Source organism: Heloderma suspectum, chromosome 2 (assembly GCF_057233095.1).
Source record: "Heloderma suspectum isolate Gila_16-S chromosome 2, 16-S_ref, whole genome shotgun sequence".
In the NCBI taxonomy this organism is placed as follows: domain Eukaryota; kingdom Metazoa; phylum Chordata; class Lepidosauria; order Squamata; family Helodermatidae; genus Heloderma; species Heloderma suspectum.
This window is the reverse complement of record NC_139459.1, coordinates 72,459,998-72,479,247: the sequence shown is the minus strand read 5'-3', so window position 1 is coordinate 72,479,247 and position 19,250 is coordinate 72,459,998. Positions and strand designations below refer to the sequence as shown.

Genomic DNA, 19,250 nt, shown 5'->3' with positions numbered 1-19,250 from the left:
TCTTCCCCTTTGTCTTGCTGTTTTCCCCTCCCTCCCAGCCTCTAGCTTCACTATTTCTTTCCCCATGTCTTTACCTTGCTGTTTCTCCCCCAATCCAGCCTCTAGCCTTGCTCTTTCTCTCCTCCCAACTGCTTTAGTTCATTTTTGACTATCCAGGCCCCCATGGCTGTCATTATGTGACTAGCCACGTCCTCTGTGGGAGCCATTTTGTGATGGTGCCCACAGAATTTATCAAATTCCCAAATGTGCCCATGGGTCTGAAAAGGTTGGGGAGCCCTGGTCTTCTCTACCTGGAAGTGGCTCTCTCCTGTATCTCAGCTGGAGGTCTTTCACATCACCTGCGACCTGATCCTTTTATCTGGAGATACCAGGGATTGAACCTGGGACCCTCTGCATGCAAAGCATATACTGTATCACTGAGTTATGGTACTGCCCCACTTCCATAGAAGGGTTGCCTCAACAGACAGCAAAACTGGAAGCCATGTAAATATGTGCAAAGGCACGCAACACACATTGCAGACTCTTACTAAGAGATAAAGATAGTTCATTAACATCCATTCATCTTTACATTTTAAGCTGATCATTCTCTAAGGGCTTGTTCATTCACTTCTTAATATAGTAGCAAGAATTGTGGTTCCTAATATAATGCTGGCCCAGTTTTCCAGGCTCCTTCAAGAGATACTGAAGAGCTTGTACCAACTGAGACCACAATGGGATAAAACTGTGGGAATAGTTATGACTATCCTTATCTTATGGCCATTCAAACTCTTCTTTTTATAGTTGTCTTGTACTAACCCTTTTATAACTGTGCTGTGTTGTACAAGTAGGAAAAATCAAGAAGACTGTAACTATGGCAGCCACTGAGCTTTTGCAAGCTATGTATGGAAAGCATCTAACATCCTAACGAACTCAGTAGTAAAATAGATGGTAACTCACAAGAAAATGAGAACCACTTCTAATATCACCATGGTGTGCTGAATAATTTTATCTCCCTCTTCATTTTCCTTCCAATAATGTTTACAAAGTGTTCAACATCGCCTCGTTACAAACACAGATACTCAGAGGTACCACATATGATAGGGAATATATATTTGTAACTAGACAGAAAGTATGTTAGATGGTCAGAAGTACAATTTCTTAGTCCTCAAAGCACCAGCATCCTTCTAAGAGTCCTCTTAGGATGTCCCATGGGCACCCATGAGCCTACATATTCCTCCCTTGGTGCCCATCGGGCTCCCTGCCCCTCCTAATTTTTTAAAAAGTTTCTTTTACATAATTCCATTTTTAAACTGGGAGGCACATATGAGGCAAAGGAAAGTGCCGGTTCCAGCACGACCTTTATTCCCAAAGAATGCTTTTGGGCCCCACATGGGTCCTAGCAGCTTTCTCAGAAAATAAAAATGGCACGTGGGTACAGCCAGGCACTTCATTTTAAAGTGTGCCCAGACATCCAGAAGAAGAAAGAAAGAAAGAAAGAAAGAAAGAAAGAAAGAAAGAAAGAAAGAAAGAAATGCTGGGGAATGGTAGGGAACGTCCTGGGGGGCTTGACAGGTTGGTGTGGAATGAAAGGAAGTGTTTTGCTTGTGCTGTGTATGTGCATTTTGCCTTTTGGGGGCTTGTGTTAGCTTGCTTGCTTGTTTGTTTTGGCGTAGTGTGTGTTTTGTGTGTGTGTTGGCGTTGTGCCTGGTTTTTTGTAAGTAGGTGTGTGTGTCATCTCTGAGTTCAGACCACACTTTGGCCATGTATTTTGGTTCCTGGGCAAGTTATTTTTCATTTTGTGACTGGCCATACCTACCATAGCACATTTTGTGAATGGGCAAGCTCGCCCACGACAGACATTTTGTGAGAGTTCCCATGAGACACTTGCAAAATTCCAAATGTGTCCATCAGCCCCAAAAGGTTGGGGACCACTGCTCTAAATCACTATATAAATTATTTGTCATTATTATCCCATTGTGTCACTTTCTAAAGGCTTATATGGATCCCAAAGAGACATTCCTTTAAACAGAAAATTATCTTCCCTGGCAATCAGCAAAATTAACTGAGAGAAGCTCCAGAGAACTCCATGAATTTTGTAATAGAACTAGCTTTAAGGAAAGGGAATATTTCACCCTGCCCACCCACTACCCCTTTTCAGTTTTATCTCTACATATCATTGTTCCAACTGTTAAGAGTAACACATTCAAACTTGGGAGAAAGTCAGAGATATTTTAAATCTCCCAACACATGTCTTTTCATCTGTACAGCAATTATCTGTAGAATTGCTGCCATAATAGTATCAGAGGCAGTAAAGAGGTATCCTTTACCAGACCAACTTTTTATGGTGAGAATGTGCAAGAAATCCAGAGAAAGGCACCACTTTATGTATAAACCTTCACTGAAGTGAGTGACTATCCCTTTGGTCATAATTTAGAATACCACAAGTATATAAAGGAAGATCTCCATGTATCTCTTGAGAGTGAAGTGCTTTGCCTTTTCATAACCAACAGGGGAAACACCATGGATACATGCTTTTCTGGACTTCTTTGTCAAAACGACATCTGCTACTGCTAAAAATAAGACGAATTCGGCTGTTGTACACATTCAGCAGAATGAGGTGGCAGAGTCCTCAGACAGTAGAACGGAGAGCATCAGAGACAATGACCAACTTTACACAATCAAACAACCTGTGATTTCTTAACCATGGATTGTTTGTGAGCTTGCCAGAGCAAGCAAATATGCTGCTTCCTGCCTGTCACCCACTTCCAGTTAGCAAGCCAGTTTCCTGGGTTGTTTCGTGATGTGCGAACCCAGAAACCCTGCATTGTTTAGGGGTTAACCCAAAGTTAACCCATGGGTTGTTATTAGGTTAAGTTTGGGTTAACCCTGAAACAGAGTTTCAGATGTTGCACATCACAAAATTGAAAGTGGAAGTGGTAAGTGTTTGGGAGGCAGTGTGCTTGCTTGCTCCCCCGCTAGTTCTTGGGTTAAACAGCCCAGAAATTGGCTGTGACATGCGAACCAGGTCAGTGGTTCTAGCTCAGCCCCTCTCCCTGATGTCTTACTGTTCTACCTGTAGGGATTTGTTGTTGTTTTTACATTAGGCAACATCCAGAATTGTATCTTCCCATCTGAAGACTGGCATGGTAGCTCACTCCTCCACCACATTCTGCTGCATGTATAGCTCCACACTTAGGGCTAATTCACACAATAATTTTGACATGCATATTAAGCATTAAGACAATACCTCCGCACACAAAATTTTTACTTTAACTTGTGTAAACCCATTCACAGCAGACCTTGTGTAAAGCACATGCAAGTTGTCTTTGTATTTAGTGAACATAGAAGCCCTATACAGATGTTCAGTTTACAATCATGTAGAGGGAACTAGGGATGCATGCTCCACTCCCCAACCCATCCACTCCCAACCTTGCCTGTTGACAGGGGAAGGTCTGCAGTGAAAGTGGGTAATGAATGCAATTACAAAGATCCATGCAACCAGGAACTCTTCCTTATTAGAGAAAGCTATGTAGTACTATGCTGCTTCTCTTAAAAGATGGAACTATTAGCGATTTGTGTTTTTTACCACACACACAAAAATGTATGAAGGCTGTTAAATGTATGTATGAATAACTGTTTGCAGAAAAAAGCCAAGAAAAAAGGACTCCATTTGTCAAAAGGCTAGCCCTGAAAAATTAACAGTAATTGCCTACTTAGCCATGCTGTGTATATATCTTTTATATTCTAGTAATGACTGGATTAAAGGAAAATATTGTCAAGCAGCAAACATGAAATTCCTAATTAAGCTATAAGAAGAAGAAAAATCTTTCATTCCACTGCCAGGAGTGAACCAAAGCTGACTTGCTGTATATTATATCATGAACAATCTTGTATTTTAAAAGCTATTCAGTGACCACCTACTCTTAAGAACTGTGCAAATAAGATCAAATATAGCATCACAATCAACTTGGCTCCTACCTATAAATTCAGGTTCCAGTTTTTCTTCAAATACTGACTTCTCAAGCTGTTCTCTTTCTAATGCAGTGATCAAAACAAGACATGAGCTTAGTCAGTATGCAAGTTAAAGTATGTAAGACAGTATTTCCTATTTATACTGATACCTGAATTAAAGAATTAACTACACATTATGTTAAATACACAGTATGTAGCTTATTGTACACAGCAGGTACAGTTAGCACGGGGCCCTCAGTCTGGATTGGGACTACAGTACATGGGGAGGTGAATGGGAGTAAACGGGAACTTTGTTTTTCTAACGGGTGCATGACGGCTGATCTTTGTTGGGAATGTGACTGGGGATTAACTCTCCCCTCCCCACACACTGTAGTCCTGATCTGAATCACTCCTGCACTTACTGGTAAGTAAAAATAACAACAGATGGACCTGCACACTACATATTTAACATAATCGCTTCTTTGAACCTTATCAACCAATCCTCTGAGCATCAGCAGCACCTGTAATAGCTGTAGAGAATAGAGAATTTTAGCAGGTGACAAGCAACACCTACAGAAATTCCCTTTTTTGCACAAAATTACAGGTGCAGGAGACCACAGCATCCTTTTTTGCATCTGGCCACCCTATTAACATGGCATGTGAGAGTGGAATTAGGGTTCTCGATTAGCTAGTTCTGTGCTGTTCCCTGCTCAGGTACAAAGGCATAGCTCTGCAAGTGGTTTCCCATTTGCCAGAGGTATAGAACTAGACCTGCTCTTAGTGTCAAGGCTGTCCAGTCTTTGCCAACTCTGGCCTATTATAAATACACAGTACTTCTTTCAGATCCCACTTCAGTAAGTCTGTGTAGTATACTGTGCTGCTAATTTTTTCTATCACTTCTCGTGCATCCTGATCTTTTGTTGCCCTTGTGCCTCCATGGACTTTCTCCTTGTTGCCTTCCACATCTTCAGATCTCATCTTATCATTTCTCTCTCCAAATCCATCCAACACCTCTTCCTGACCATCACTCTTTTTCTCCTTCAGAAAAATATGCCAGGTTTAATCTCCAGCCCACCCTTGAATAAAGCCCCCACCATCACTCTTACTGCCTCTTGACCTCTTTGGACAGATATAAGAGAAACAAGTCGGCTTGTGTTTGAACATTATTATTATATCTCTTTTCCAAGCAGCAATCTCTTGCTGCTGTACACATTGCCAGTTTAGCTCTCTATTAATGTGGACACCTGTCTGTCCAGTGTCGCTTATGTTTCATAATATGGCCATTTGAAGCCAGTCTGGAACTTGCAACAGTATGGGACAGCTTTATGACACAGTCACCATTGTTAGATACTATGTAACTGTGGTATGCAAAGGAAAATCGTATCATACAGAACTGGGTGGCGTGCAACACAGCAATTGTCAAGTACAATATAGCAAAACATTACTTTAGAACTAGGAGCTGATTACTCTGGAGAGAACCAGGACAGGATTAAGAATGATACATTCAAGGGCAACTGTTCAGGTTAAACACTAAACAGCACAGATACACACAAGGGTCCTGATTGCATTTTAAAGAAAAGCTGCTTGACACATTTGGTTATTAGTAGCTCCACTGCAAGTTTATCACTTGTTTTCACAGTGAACCCTTTAATGAATGAGGTAGCTACATGCATATATATTCGACCACCTAAACACAAAGTGAAGCGCTGTGATTTTCCAAGCTCTACTCACTATGATGATGCTTTTGCTGCTTTCATGCTAAAATCTTTGTGCATGGAAGAGGGTTTGCAGTCAACAGCCATGCTGCACAGATCAAAATGACCTCAGTATACTGAAAGTTAAATTAAGCTTTGTGTGGGTTTACCAGCAGGCAGCAGCTGTTTCCATGAGTTCTCAAAGAAAGATGCCTATCCCCAGCATTTCCAGTATAAACATTAAACGAAGATTTCAAAGCTTAATGTTTATGTTCTGTCTATTTAATCATCTTCTAGCAAAAGTCCAGAAAGCAGCATAGAATGGAGCTTATGAAAAGAGCAAGGCTGTGTATTTTCAAACGATCACTCTTCAGTTAATGTACATTACCCACTGTTCACAAGTTATGCTCTTCCTACTTCCTTGCACATCCCGGCACCTGGGATACACAAGTGGGGAGAAGACCCTCTCCCCACTTGTGTATCCCAGGTGCTGGCCCATATGATCCAGTGAGACATAACAGGGCTGGCAACAGTCTGACAGTGGGCATGTTCACACATCATGCTAAGTCACCCTGAGAAGAAGCCAAGGTGGGTGGTTTCTCCATTACTCCCAACAGATAATCACCCACTTGGCGGGTTGTCATGGCTTGTTTCTAGCTCAGTCCCTCTCAATCCTCCAGATCACTTGTCACTTGCCCAGGAGCTTTGTGGCAGAAATCCTCCTTCCCTATGTCAGCACCTTTCTGCAATTGGTCTGCTTCACTTGCCAGATGACAAGGAAAACTCCCCCCACCCCTCCCACATCAGAATGCTAAAAGAAAATAATTTTCCGAGTCCTTATGAATGTGGGAATGCGTTCACATGCTTAAAAAAAAAAAAAAATCAGGCTCTTATGCAAGATGCCTATCTGCTATTTAGCTAAGCTTTCCCTTATCCCCCTTTTGTCAATGTTCTCCACTTTGGTGCTTCCCTTACAGTGAAGTAGCAACAACCATGGGAAGGCATTCACAACCTTTTTTAAAAAAAATATTTTTCCTGCCATGAGATTTGCACAAATTTCCCATCCATTCTACTGCTCTACCATGAGATTTGTGCAGATTCTCCCTCTTTTCACACTACTGCCACTGCCATTCTCCCTCATCCCTTCTTGGCCTCATGATGGATTTTTTTTTGGTAGGGGTCATGAAGAAAGGATACCAGAGAATGTCCCAAATATGTTCACATTTTTTAAAAAATTTGTTATTTTCGCTGCTGGGCACTTTGCACAGAATTCCCCTCTGTTTTACTGCTTTCCCTTGAAATTTGCACAGATTTCCCTTCCATTCTACTGCCCTGCCATGAATTTTGCATAATTTCCCCACACTGTCAATGTCCTGGTCTATTTCATCCTTTGCTTTGGGTTCCCAGCCCTCCTTCCTGCTTCACTACAGAGCAGCGCTGGTGATCATAAACATATGCAAATATAAAGGCTGGGGAGTAAATGGAGGGGAAATTTGTGCAAATGTAAAGGCTGGGTAGTAAACAGAGGGGAGATTTGCACAAATTTAAAGGCTGGGAGCAGAGGGCTGAGGGCACTGACATTGATGAAGGACAATGGCAGCACTGGTGGTGGTGGGAGCTGCCGCCACCATTCTCCATCATCCCCTGTCAGGAGAGAAGGCACTTGGGATGGATGTGCTTACTTCAGTGTAATGTCAAAAATAATTTACATTTTAGAAACAGCTCAGCATAGCCCCACTAATGGTTCTACATATGTTATGCCTGGTCCTTTTTGATGTTTTAGCATCTCTGTGTGTTATCAATAAAAATATATTTTCGGTATTCAAGTGTTCTCGCCTGATGTGAGCAGCCCAATTCCAAAATCCCACTCCTGTTCTATTAGCTGCTCTGCAATATTACTGATCTCTCAGAGTGGATGGTTTGGAAGCCATTGTTCCCAGAGAGGGAGAGTGTGTGGGGGCGGGGGAGGTCAGCTACTTTACTAAGGGATGTACCATCCTAAAAAGACCATCTGCAAGTGCTTGTGGCAGGTCAGGGGGTGTCAGCTGCATCATGATGTGCATAACCCTGTGTAAGCATAATTGCTCCCAACTCCACAGGTGAGCTTCCCAGTTGCTGGAAGTCCTTTGATTTCTGAGACTATAAAGTGCAACTCATCCCTTTCTAAGATTTGTTTGTTTGCTACATTTATATCCTGCTCTTCTGCCAAAGAGCCCAAGGTGCAATACATGATTCTCCTCTGCATTTTATCCTCACAACAACCCTGTGAGGTAGAGTCAGTGATTGGCCCAAGGTCACTCAGTGACCTTCATGGCAGGGTGGAACTAGAACCCGGGACTCCCCATTCCCAGTCGAACACTCTAACCACTACACAACACTGGCTCTCAAATTTAGTCTCCAAACAAGAGAGGGCTAGAGACTTTAGGCTGCTTCACACTTGACAAAACCTCAGAACATGTAAGGCAGCATCAAAAGCACACTATTAATTCACTGCAGCTGAGTGTAGCTAGAACATTCAAACTCTCACATGTAATTCAATATCTTAGAATCATAGAATAGTAGAATAGTGGGGTTGGAAGGGGCCTATAAGACCACTGAGTCTTAAATTAGTTCACCCTAATTTAATTCCTAGCTTAGGAAGTGGGGTTACACTAGTATGGTTAAACTCACTGCAACTGTGTGGGAAGCCACCTCACAGAAACAGCTTCTCGATGGAATAACATTTACTAAATTCAGCTTCAGGTGGATATGAAAATTTATGAAATGGACCTAACATGTAGAACTTGAACTTTCCCCATATCTGTCTCTCTGATAACACCAAGTCATCAGCCACCTCCAATTTACTCCCAATATGCATTTGGTCTCTGTGAGGTAAGTAACAAGACACAACAGCAGAGGCATTACAAGCTGCTATCCTGCTATTGAGTTTGGTTACTCAGGGAAGTTTGAGGGTCCTTTACATGATGTCATCAACCTCCAGGGCATCTCCCACACTAAATGACCTTTATTACATTTTTTTGAAAGATCAGAGAAAATTAGCTATCAAATTATAGAGCTTGAGTTCCCTGTGAAAAGAGGAAAACCCACAATAAGAGCTAGATCTAGTGGCTGTATAATGAAACATATTGAAGACTCAGATAAGGGGGCAAAGGAAGGGAGAAAGGAAGCTCATGTAAAGAGAGTCCATCGTGACCCTGTTTTAAATGTGGAATTTTAGGCTGGTGTAGAAATGCTTGAGGAGTCATCTATAAAATAGCTGAATAGTTATTTTTCAAATCAATAATAGCAAACCCTTTGTCATATAGCCTTCACAACTGGCAAGCACTTCAGTACCAAACTTTTTGGTATTGGGAGAGGAGCAGCAGGAAAGCAAGCAACTCTTTTCACTGAAAAATAGTATGAGCTAGGATCTGAAAAGATTTTTCTTTGGAAAAAGGACAGGTAAACATGAAAACAACTTGGGTGCCACTTAAGAGTTGCAGCCTCTCCCAAACTAACAAAAAAGGTTACTGGTCATTCATATGCATGTGTCAAGCCATATCAATAGCTTCTTACCTGACATTACCTAGCTAATAAAAGAGCAGGTTGGAAACTAGCCAGAAGGCAACTCTAACAATGCCAAAAGAAGGTAAAAACAACTTATCTCTATTTGCAAAAGATGAAAGGGGTTGTGGTTATTAGTGAGTCACTTTTAAGAGGCATCATGTATTAATAGCAGCCTTCCCCAACCTGGTCCTCTCCAGATGTGTTGGGCTACAACTCCCATTATCCCCAGCCAGCATGGCCAATGGCCATGTAAATTGGTAATGTAAAGTAGTAAATTGGCCAGTAGACTTGCTACTTCATTTATCTCATGGAGACCAATTGCACTTTTGGAGTAAATTGGCCAATAGCCATGCTGGCTGGGGATGATGGGAGTTGTCACCCAAGACATCTGGAGAGGACCAAGGAGGAGAAGGATAGGGCATCACAGAAAAGTTGCAAAAGTTCATTAAAACCTCTGACTACTACTCCATATTGCTTATTCGTGTGGGTACCGATGTTGCTTCAAGAAGGAAAACAGAAGGGGTCTTAGCCCAATGGTAGAGCACATGATTTACATGCAGAGGTCCCTGGCTTTTCCAGGAAGGACTGAAAAAAACTCCTGCCTGTAGCCCTGGAGAGGTGCTGCCAGTCAGTTTCGCCAATATTGGGCTTGATGGACCAATGGTCTGACTCAGTATAAGGCAGTGTGCCGTATCCACCCTTTCCCTATATGTGACTACTATCTCATCACCACTCCTCATGAAAACTCTCCACAGCATCAGGTACCAATTCTAATTCTAGAATTCTTTATATCTTTATATTCCTTCAACCTCTTCCTTTAGGGAAAACCAGAGAGCAAATGTGTGAGGAAGGGGTACAACCATAATAACCACAAAGTCCACTAGAGAGCTGTTTTTCTCCTACTGCTGAAAAAAAACCTCTTTTCTTCTACAAACGTTTGAACCTGTTGCTGCCACCACTCTCTTAGGACTTTTTTACATGGAGCTTTTATCCTGCTATTGAGATTGCTCATTCACAGAAGTTTGTGGACCCTTTAGATGACACTGTTAATCTCCAGGCATCTCCCACAGTAAATGACCTTTAATCCATTTTTAAATAGATCAGAGATAATGAGGTACCAAATGGCCCTGCTTGTGTTCAGCTTCAGTTCCCTCCGTGAAAAAAGGAAAAGTCGCAAGAAGAGGAAGTAGATCAATTAAACACATGGGTGGCTCAGATAAGGGGGAGAAGGAGGGGGAAAGGAAGCACGTGTAAAGGGAGTATGTTGTGATCCGGCATTTAAAATAGAAGCAGAAAGCCCCCTTTTAAATGCGGGACTTTAGGCTGGTGTAGAGATGCTCTGAGTTAGGAAAGAACCTTCAGTTTCTCTCTCTCTCTCTCTCTCTCTGTAGATCTGGTGACTCTATCTTATTACATTCTTATTATCATCAACCCTTTTCCCTGTTAATAATGAGACTGAGAATGACATGGTTGGTATTAACAAAATAAAAATTAAACTTTATTTACAAAAGATAAGATGTTTCAAGTTAGTTGGTATAACATGTGGTAAAGAATTGTTTTACATTTTATTAAATCCTTGCTTTCTCTACCCCATCTAATCATAGTCTTTAAAATAGTAATGAAACCTCCCTCCACCTCCCAGGGAACTGATCCACCCCCAAAGCTAGAGTCCAGAGTCCTTCCCAACCCTCACGCCACTAAGCCCTATCTAACCACTCAAGGCAAACCCAGCTCCTGTTATTCTCCCTCTCTCCCAGCATTAAAAAACAATCAGGAAAAGTACTTAAATTCTGAACATTCCAATTCCCCCTTCCCACGTACTTACCAAAGTCTTAAAGAGACAAGACATGTTATAATATATCAACCATGCAAACAGACATTATAGTAGACAATGAAACCATAAAACAATATACCATTTCGTCACATCAGCTTCCTATGAAAATGTTTTAGAGAAGCTCTCGGAGTGAAACTGAAAAATACTGAGCCCTTGGTGCTCTCATCAATTCTCCAGCAGAAGGAAAAAGTCCTTGAAAAGACAATACACCTTCTAGTATGCAAACAGATGGCTACACCACAAGGACACTCTAGCAGCAATGATGAATAGTAGTGAAAAATAGAATTTAGTGTTTCTGAAACTGAGGTGAAATTGTCAACTTCTAAATACATACAGTTCTTACAGAGGGAGGGGAGGGATGGGCACAGAACCTCAATTCAATAATTTGAAATGAGCTGGTTCGTTATTAGTAGAACCAATAGCAGGACAGTGACAGGACTGCCGGCCATGTCATCTGAAAAATCCCCAAGAGGTATCAGGAAACTATATGTGTCATCAGGCTCCAGGCATGGACCATTCTAATATCCCCCTTTCCCAGGAGAGGGTAAAACTCATCATGAGTCCAAATTTAACCAGACAATAATCTGCCCATGAAAGAGAATCCCTTCTGGATCCCTATAGATCACCTTCTTCCTGCCCAGAAAAGAAAACCAAATAGAGAGTAAGAAACACCACACGTGTTAGGCCAGATATAATCTGATACATACATACATGCACAGCCATACACAGCAGCTAACTAGGAGCATAGGGAAAAGAAGGAAGACAAGGACTCCCCAAAGGTACTGATTTTGTGCACCACTGATGAGTGCATGGCTCTGTCTTGTGCCAGAGATTCAGATATAATAGACATCTCAAACATCATTTGTGACACTAAAAATGAAGCACATTGTCCATCCCAGCAAAAGTAGGTTTTACCTTTACATTAGGAGCCAATGTAACTCTAATGTGCAAAAACAATCTATATTTTCCAAACCTTTGTCTGATAGTTAAACACTACTATGTTGTGACTCAATTGACAATACGCTCCAAAAGAAAATAAATTAGAACTTTTGATGCATTCAGCAGTTCTAGAAAGCATTGCTACAATGTTTTGCAAAAGGAGACTTAGCTAGCAAGAAAGCTGTATAAGATAAACATGAACTCTAATGTCTTTACCACTATTCCCAGCACTCCATGTTCTTTAAATATTAACATCATATTATAAAAATATAAGACTAAATTATGAAACCATGTAAAACATTAAAATATGAGCTATGGAGCTCTGCAATCCTCACTCATGAACCTTTAATCTTTCCTTGAATGAGTAAGGCAAGCAGGATTTTCCTTGCCCACAGAAAGATGTAAGTATTTAACAATTCCTCAGCTTATTACAAATAGATGACAGAAGTGTGTGAATTCACATCAGTTACATTGCTACTCTATCTGACACAGACATTTTCAGCAGAACTGTTTACAGCAAGGACGGGGAATATGTGGTCCTCCAGATGTTGTTGGACTACAATTCCTATCATCCATCACCATCTCTTCTATATAAATAAAAGTGCTTGTTCGTATGTCCTCGATGGACTTGAAAACCGTACATCCAATTGTTATGAAACTTTTCGGATTTGTTCAACCTCTGTTTGTTCAACCATCTCAGGTTTTAGGCACAGTGAAAATTTCAGCTGCCATCTTGAACCAAAAAGGTGGCAAATCAAAAAATTTAAAGTTATACTGCTTCAATACCATTTGATCGATTTCAACCAAACCGCATCATGATTCAGCACTGCAGCAAGCAGACTTTAACCATACACCATTCATGTTTTTCATGTTTTTAGACATTTTAAAAAACAAAACATCCCCAAATATTGAAAACAAAAAACAAAAACAACAACCATGTTAAAGTATGAAAAAAGAACAAGTACAGTTTGAAACCAGGGAAGATTAGTAGGCTGAGTTATAGGCCTGCCCCCCCCCCTGTGGTGGGGCAGCTCCCTCTAAGGGGCATGGAGTGGACAGACCTCTCCTGTGGGGGCTACAGGGGTGGACCATGGCAGGGGCCATGCCTAGGGGTGCCAGCAGGTGTGCCTTCACTCACATGGGGCGAGCACAGTGTGTCCAACTGTGGCAGCTGTCTAAGCTTGCTTGAAGGCTTCTCTGTATCAACCTAAAGGCAATCCTAACCCATGCAAAGCTGGCCCATTTGTTAGTTGACTATATATTGGCAGTTGAAGTCCAACAACATCTGGTGAGCCACACATTTCCCACCACTGGTACAGGGGTTATTTTCACTAGTAACAGTAGAACAAAGCGTACTGTTGACAAGGGAGTGTGAGTGGCTTCCCCAGCACCTTGACTCAGTGGTCTTTATTTTGCCTAGGAAGGTGAGCTACCACAGGACTGGTCTCAAAGGGGGGGCAGGGAGGGGAGCACCCCACCCTCTATTCAGCAAACATGGGACCTCCAGAAAAGTGCAGAGCACAATATTTTATTTATTTAAAACATTTCTATCCCACCCTATATCATTAAGATCTCATGGCAGCATACAGTTAAAATCAATTTAAACAGTATAAAACAATAAATAATTTAAAGACCTAAAAACATATTAAACTATTAAACAAGATAAAACCAGTTAAAATCTAAAACAATAAAACAGTTAAAACAATGGCTAGGGGATGCATTTAGCCTTCAAAGGCTTTGGTAAAAAGCCATGTTTTTACAATACAGTGCAATATATGGTTAAATAGTTTGTTTTCAGTTCTTTTCAGTTCTCCATCATCAAAACACTGCTTAAATGGCTTTTTGCCTAAGTTATGTGTCCATATCTTATTATCATTATCACATCTTCAAGTTTCATTTAATTATTCAGATGTATCCTATCGATGGCCTTGTAGGCCCCTTACAACCCTTCTATTCTATGATTCTATTAATTTTGTAAAGGTCTCATTGCTTTTTACTACTTCATAAATCCTAAAAGATGATGCTGTTAAAGTGCTGCATTCAATATGCCAACAAATTTGGAACACTCAGCAATGGCCGCAAGACTGGAAAAGGTCAGTTTACATTCCAATTCCAAAGAAGGGCAATGCCAAAGAGTGTTCAAACTACCGCACAATTGCGCTCATTTCACATGCCAGCAAGGTGATGCTCAAAATCCTACAAGCTAGGCTTCAGCAGTATGCGAACCGAGAACTACCAGAAGTACAAGCTGGGTTTCGAAGAGGCAGAGGAACTAGAGATCAAATCGCCAACGTTCGCTGCATCATGGAGAAAGCAAGAGAATTCCAGAAGAACGTCTATTTCTGCTTCATTGACTACGCTAAAGCCTTTGATTGTGTGGATCACAACAAATTGTGAAAAATTCTTAAAGTGATGGGAGTACCAGACCACCTTACCTGTCTCCTGAGAAACCTGTACGAGGGTCAAGAAGCAACAGTAAGAACCGGACATGGAACAACCGAGTGGTTCAAAATTGGGAAAGGAGTACGACAAGGCTGCATATTGTCACCCTGCTTATTTAACTTATATGCAGAGTACATCATGAGAAATGCCGGGTTGGATGAATCACAGGTCGGAATTAAGATTGCCGGGAGAATTATCAACAACCTCCGATATGCAGACGATACCACCCTAATGGCAGAAAGCGAAGAGGATCTCAAGAGCCTCTTGTTGAGGGTGAAAGAGGAGAGTGCAAAAGCTGGTTTGAAACTCAACATTAAAAAAACTAAGATCATGGCATCTGGCCCCATCACTTCCTGGCATATAGAAGGGGAAGAAATGGAAGCAGTGACAGATTTTACTTTCTTGGGCTCCAAGATCACCGCAGACGGTGACTGTAGCCATGAAATTAAAAGACGCTTGCTCCTTGGGAGGAAAGCTATGGCAAACCTAGACAGCATAGTAAGAAGCAGAGACATCACCTTGCCAACAAAGGTCTGTCTAATCAAAGCTATGGTTTTCCCAGTAGTAATGTATGGCTGTGAGAGCTGGACTATAAGGAAGGCTGAGTGCCGAAGAATGGATGCTTTCGAACTGTGGTGCTGGAGAAGACTCTTACGAGTCCCCTGGACTGCAAGGAGGTCCAATCAGTCCATCCTAAAGGAAATCAACCCTGAGTGCTCATTGGAAGGACAGATACTGAAGCTCAAATATTTTGGCCACCTAATGCGAAGAGAAAACTCTCTGGAAAAGACCCTGATGCTGGGAAAGACTGAAGGCAAAAGGAGAAGGGGATGGCAGAGGATGAGATGGCTAGATAGCATCACCGATGCAATGAATATGAACCTGAGCACACTCCGGGAGAGTGCGCAGGACAGGAAGGCCTGGCGTGCTATGGTCCATGGGGTCACGAAGAGTCGGACATGACTGAACGACTGAACAACAACAACACCATTTAGATAGATTATAAAAGTGGCCAATCTATACAGGCCATTGAAAGCAGGAATTGTCCCATGTTATGTTTTCTGCTTAAAGCAGGGTTGGAGAACATGTGGACCTCCAGATGTCCTGCAACTCCCATCATCCAGTGCCATTGGCCATACTGGCTAGAGCTGATGGGAGTACAAGTCCAGGAACTTCTGGAGTGTCACACATTCACCACCATTGGCTGAAAGTGTTTGAACCTGCTTGACCTTTTGCTTTAATTATGTGCCTGGTAAATACCTTTTGTGGGGGAGATTGCCTATCCCCCACATCCTCTGTTTATCTGGGCTCTTTCTCCATTCTTATTTAGCTCCATGGGCTCCTACTCAATGACATCTGTTTCTCCCTTCCTGCCATTGTTCCCAGTGCTCTATCCTTATGGTGAGTGCTACTCTGGTTAGAAGCAATTGCAGCAGCAAAAAGGGATGGGTAGTGAGCAGCAGCACAGAGATGCCACTGAAACAAGTGTCTGAAGCAGGGATGGGATACAGGTACAGCATGTCAAATGGTTGCTCATTGAAGCCTTTGGTCCCTTATCCCGTATTTAGTAAGGAAATGGAAAATGCATGAGTGACTCAATGGAGTCTTTGGCTACTTGCTTTCTCAATGGTTTGAAGTGTCAGATACTAATGACATGTATGTTTACAGTATAGTCAAGTATTTTCAGCTGGTATTTCTAGATGCATATTACTAAACATAGGGAACATGCTGTCAGATGATATTTTATCTTCCCTTCTCGGTTTTCCATGCCATTCCCATGCCAGTATTTTTGCCCATCGGTAATCATCCTTTACAGCCACAGGCAAGGAAATACTCCACTCAAGACTCCTCCTAAACTTGTATCAAAGTACATTAAGAGGAAGCTCACACGACACCACAGTCTCTCCCATATCTTGAGTGGGGTTACTGGGCTCATACCTCCACAATTATTTAACTAAAATATTGGTTCTTTCATTGTTCCTCTAGCTAAGCCAAATACTGGTGTTTTCACAGCCTCTCCAAAATTAAGTAAAATGTTGCTCTCTGAGAAACAAACTTTTGGATTGGGGGACAGGTTGAACATTGTTCCAAACAATTTTTACATTAAAAATGGTTTAAGTTTCAACTTAGAATGACCATTGTTCACTATAAGAAAGCTATATGCAACTATGAGATTTCTACCTCTGTACTGTCACCTATCCAGTTTGCAAGCTGATCTAAATAGCATTAGGAACACAGAATTTACAGAAATGCTCTGTCAACACAAACACAAATGATCTGTCAAGCCATAAGTACTCAACAGCTGCTACCGCTGAATAATTATCCTGAATAATGATGCTCTTGAGATGTTATTTGCAAAACATTTCTTTATGTTTCAGAAGATGAGCTTAGCCTCTTCCCAGATAATTAGTGCGAGGCTGTTTGTTTCTTTGAACCAGGGCATCAGTTTATTATTCTTGCTTTCAACTGTTTTAAATGATTCATTCCCCCTCTCTAGCAACTACTGGCAGGACCACAACACCAAGCTAGTATTTAAATTCAGTTTTCAATGTAATTTGCCTCATAGAAGAAGTTTAACATGGCTGAAATAATAATTCTGATTACTCTGTGTGCGCGCGCGCACGTGTTTTTTAAATTAAAAAACATGCAGATCTTCATCTCCTATTAGAGCACTACAGATGGTGCACCTTTCAATACTGCCTCCTACACATGTAAAGAAAAGGGGCATCAGCGAACTGGAAGGAATAGCTCAGTTGTTTTCAGCTTTTTCTCCTCAATACAGCGTGGGAAGGGGGCTGGGGAGTGTAAGAATTTCTCCCAGTATGACTGAACAGAGGTGTTGAGATACCAACCTAGCACATTCACCCACATTTCAATCCATGCTCCACAGCATCAGCAACTGCAAATGAAAGGTACCCGTAGCCATCCCATTTTGCACAGTGATGTCCCACATGGCAGTTTCACCATAACCATAACCTTGTCCTCTACCTTGCCACATTCCTGAATTAATCCTCCTTTGGCCAAGCATTACCATCCTGCTTTCCTACCCCGCCCCTCGCACACACACATACTGCCCTATACAAGTCATCTTTACCCTCCCCAAATATTGTTCTAAATACAACTACATTCTTGGCCATCCCACTGGCACTGCTGTCTAGGAATAGAACCTCTCTCTCCCTCTCTCCGCCTGGACCACTACCCCCTACAAACACCTCCCTCCACACAATCCATTGCACTGTACAGGAATTTGCCCTCTGCTCCCCCCGCATTGCCCCGCCTCCGTTCGTATCTCAACCGGTGCATCGTTCTGCGCCGGATTGTCCCTTTCTGCCTGGCTCGCCGGCACTCGAATCCGCCACGGGCACCGCTTTGTCTAGGGCTGCCTCTGCTCTGCGTACGAAGATGGTCTCTCTGCCTTGACATGCCCAAGAACTGTCCGGCGCCTCCGAGCCTAAGGATCACACCACCACCACCACCACCACCCCTCCCCCGCTATTCACCCTCCCCCGCGCTCCATCCTGCAGCACCAGCGCCTTGCCCAGCCCAGGATGCATTTTGTGCCCCAGAATCGCGCGCTGCATTGCTCTCTCTGTCTCCCCGCCGCCGCCGCCGCCTCCTGCTCCCCCCAAGCTGGCTTTCCCCCCAGCCTTCTTCCTCCCCTGCTCTGTTCCTTGCGGCGCCCGCGCAAAGCTCTCGCCTCCTTACCGTCCCAGCTCTGACTCCAGCTCGTAATAATCGGCCAAGGTGTCTCTGTTGGAGCCGTCGATCCAGTAATCCGGGACGGCGGCGGCGGCGGCAGCGCCCCCCACCCGGCCCGCGGCGGAGGCAGCGCCAGCAGCAGCCGCGCCGGTGGCGGTGGACGAGGTGGAGGGCGACGACGACGGCGACGGCGACGAGGGCATGGTGACTTTCAGCATGCTGCGGCGGAGGGCAGCGGCGTCGGGGTCCGCCGGGCTCGCCGGCTCTTCACGGGCTGGGAAGGAAGAAGCAGGACAAAGCGGCTAGCGAGCGGCGGGCTCTGCACTTCCGCCCCCGCCTCCGGCGGCTGGGCTGGGCAGCTCTCGCGGGCTGCCGGAGGAGAACCGGAGCCGCCAGCCAAACTTCCAGCCGGCCGCCGCAGCAACCGGAGCCGCTCGGACTGACTGAACCAGGAGGCGGCACGAGGCGGCTGCAGGAGGAGCGCGCGCGCTCGCGCGCGCCCCCCTTCTCTCTCCTGGCTCAGGCGCGCGCGCTCAGACACATGCCCCCCCGCCACACGCACAGAGTGGGTGGGTAGGGGGGCGTCGCCCCGCAGCCAGCGGCCAGGCAGAAGCCCCCTTTCTGACGGCCTAAGGAGGGCAACCCGGGCGCGCTGCCACGTGAGCGGGGGGTGCGCGCCGGCGGGCGGGGGTGAAGAACGTGTGCCAAGGGGACGGACGGTGGAGGGGACGGAGGTAGCCAAGCAAGCGCCGGGCTTCGGAGGAGCATTTCGTCGAATGAGAGGGCGGCTGCCGCCGCTGCCATCGCAACCCACGGAGGAGGCAGCTGCTGGCAGACGTCCCAGGCTCAAATCAGCGCAGCTCCAGCCCCGCCGCTGCCTGCCAGCCTTCCCCCCCCCCCCTCCTCGCGCGGGCGATGTGTATGTGAGGCACATATGGTAGGACGGGGACCCCGGGCGCCTCTGCCTTCCCGCAGGGCCCTAATGCGCCCTGGCTTCCTCGCCCAGGTAGAAGAAGGCGCGCTCTTTGTGAACACGCCGACTCTGGCTTCTTGTCTTCCTTCCCGACCTCGCGCCGTCACCTCATCCGGTTCCCCCTCTCCTCTAGTGTTCTTCCCTGCTTTAACTGCCCTTCCCCCGTATAAATGGGCTGGGCTGGGCTGGGCTG

The 19,250-nt window shown here is 44.0% G+C and overlaps 1 protein-coding gene across 3 annotated transcripts in view; it reads right to left on the bottom strand.

Annotated features, from left to right (window-relative positions):
* CAMK4 (calcium/calmodulin dependent protein kinase IV) overlaps positions 1–18,741 on the bottom strand; it is a 142,392-nt gene extending 123,651 nt beyond the window's left edge. The window contains exon 1 of one of the 3 annotated variants that reach the window (XM_084832090.1): positions 18,091–18,741. In XM_084832090.1, coding sequence (XP_084688216.1) covers positions 18,091–18,302 — 212 coding nt within the window. In that variant the 5' untranslated portion in view covers positions 18,303–18,741. The remainder of the gene's footprint in view (positions 1–18,090) is intronic. The other 2 variants (XM_084832091.1, XM_084832089.1) reach the window with 2 other exon arrangements.
* Positions 18,742–19,250: the final 509 nt, after the last annotated feature.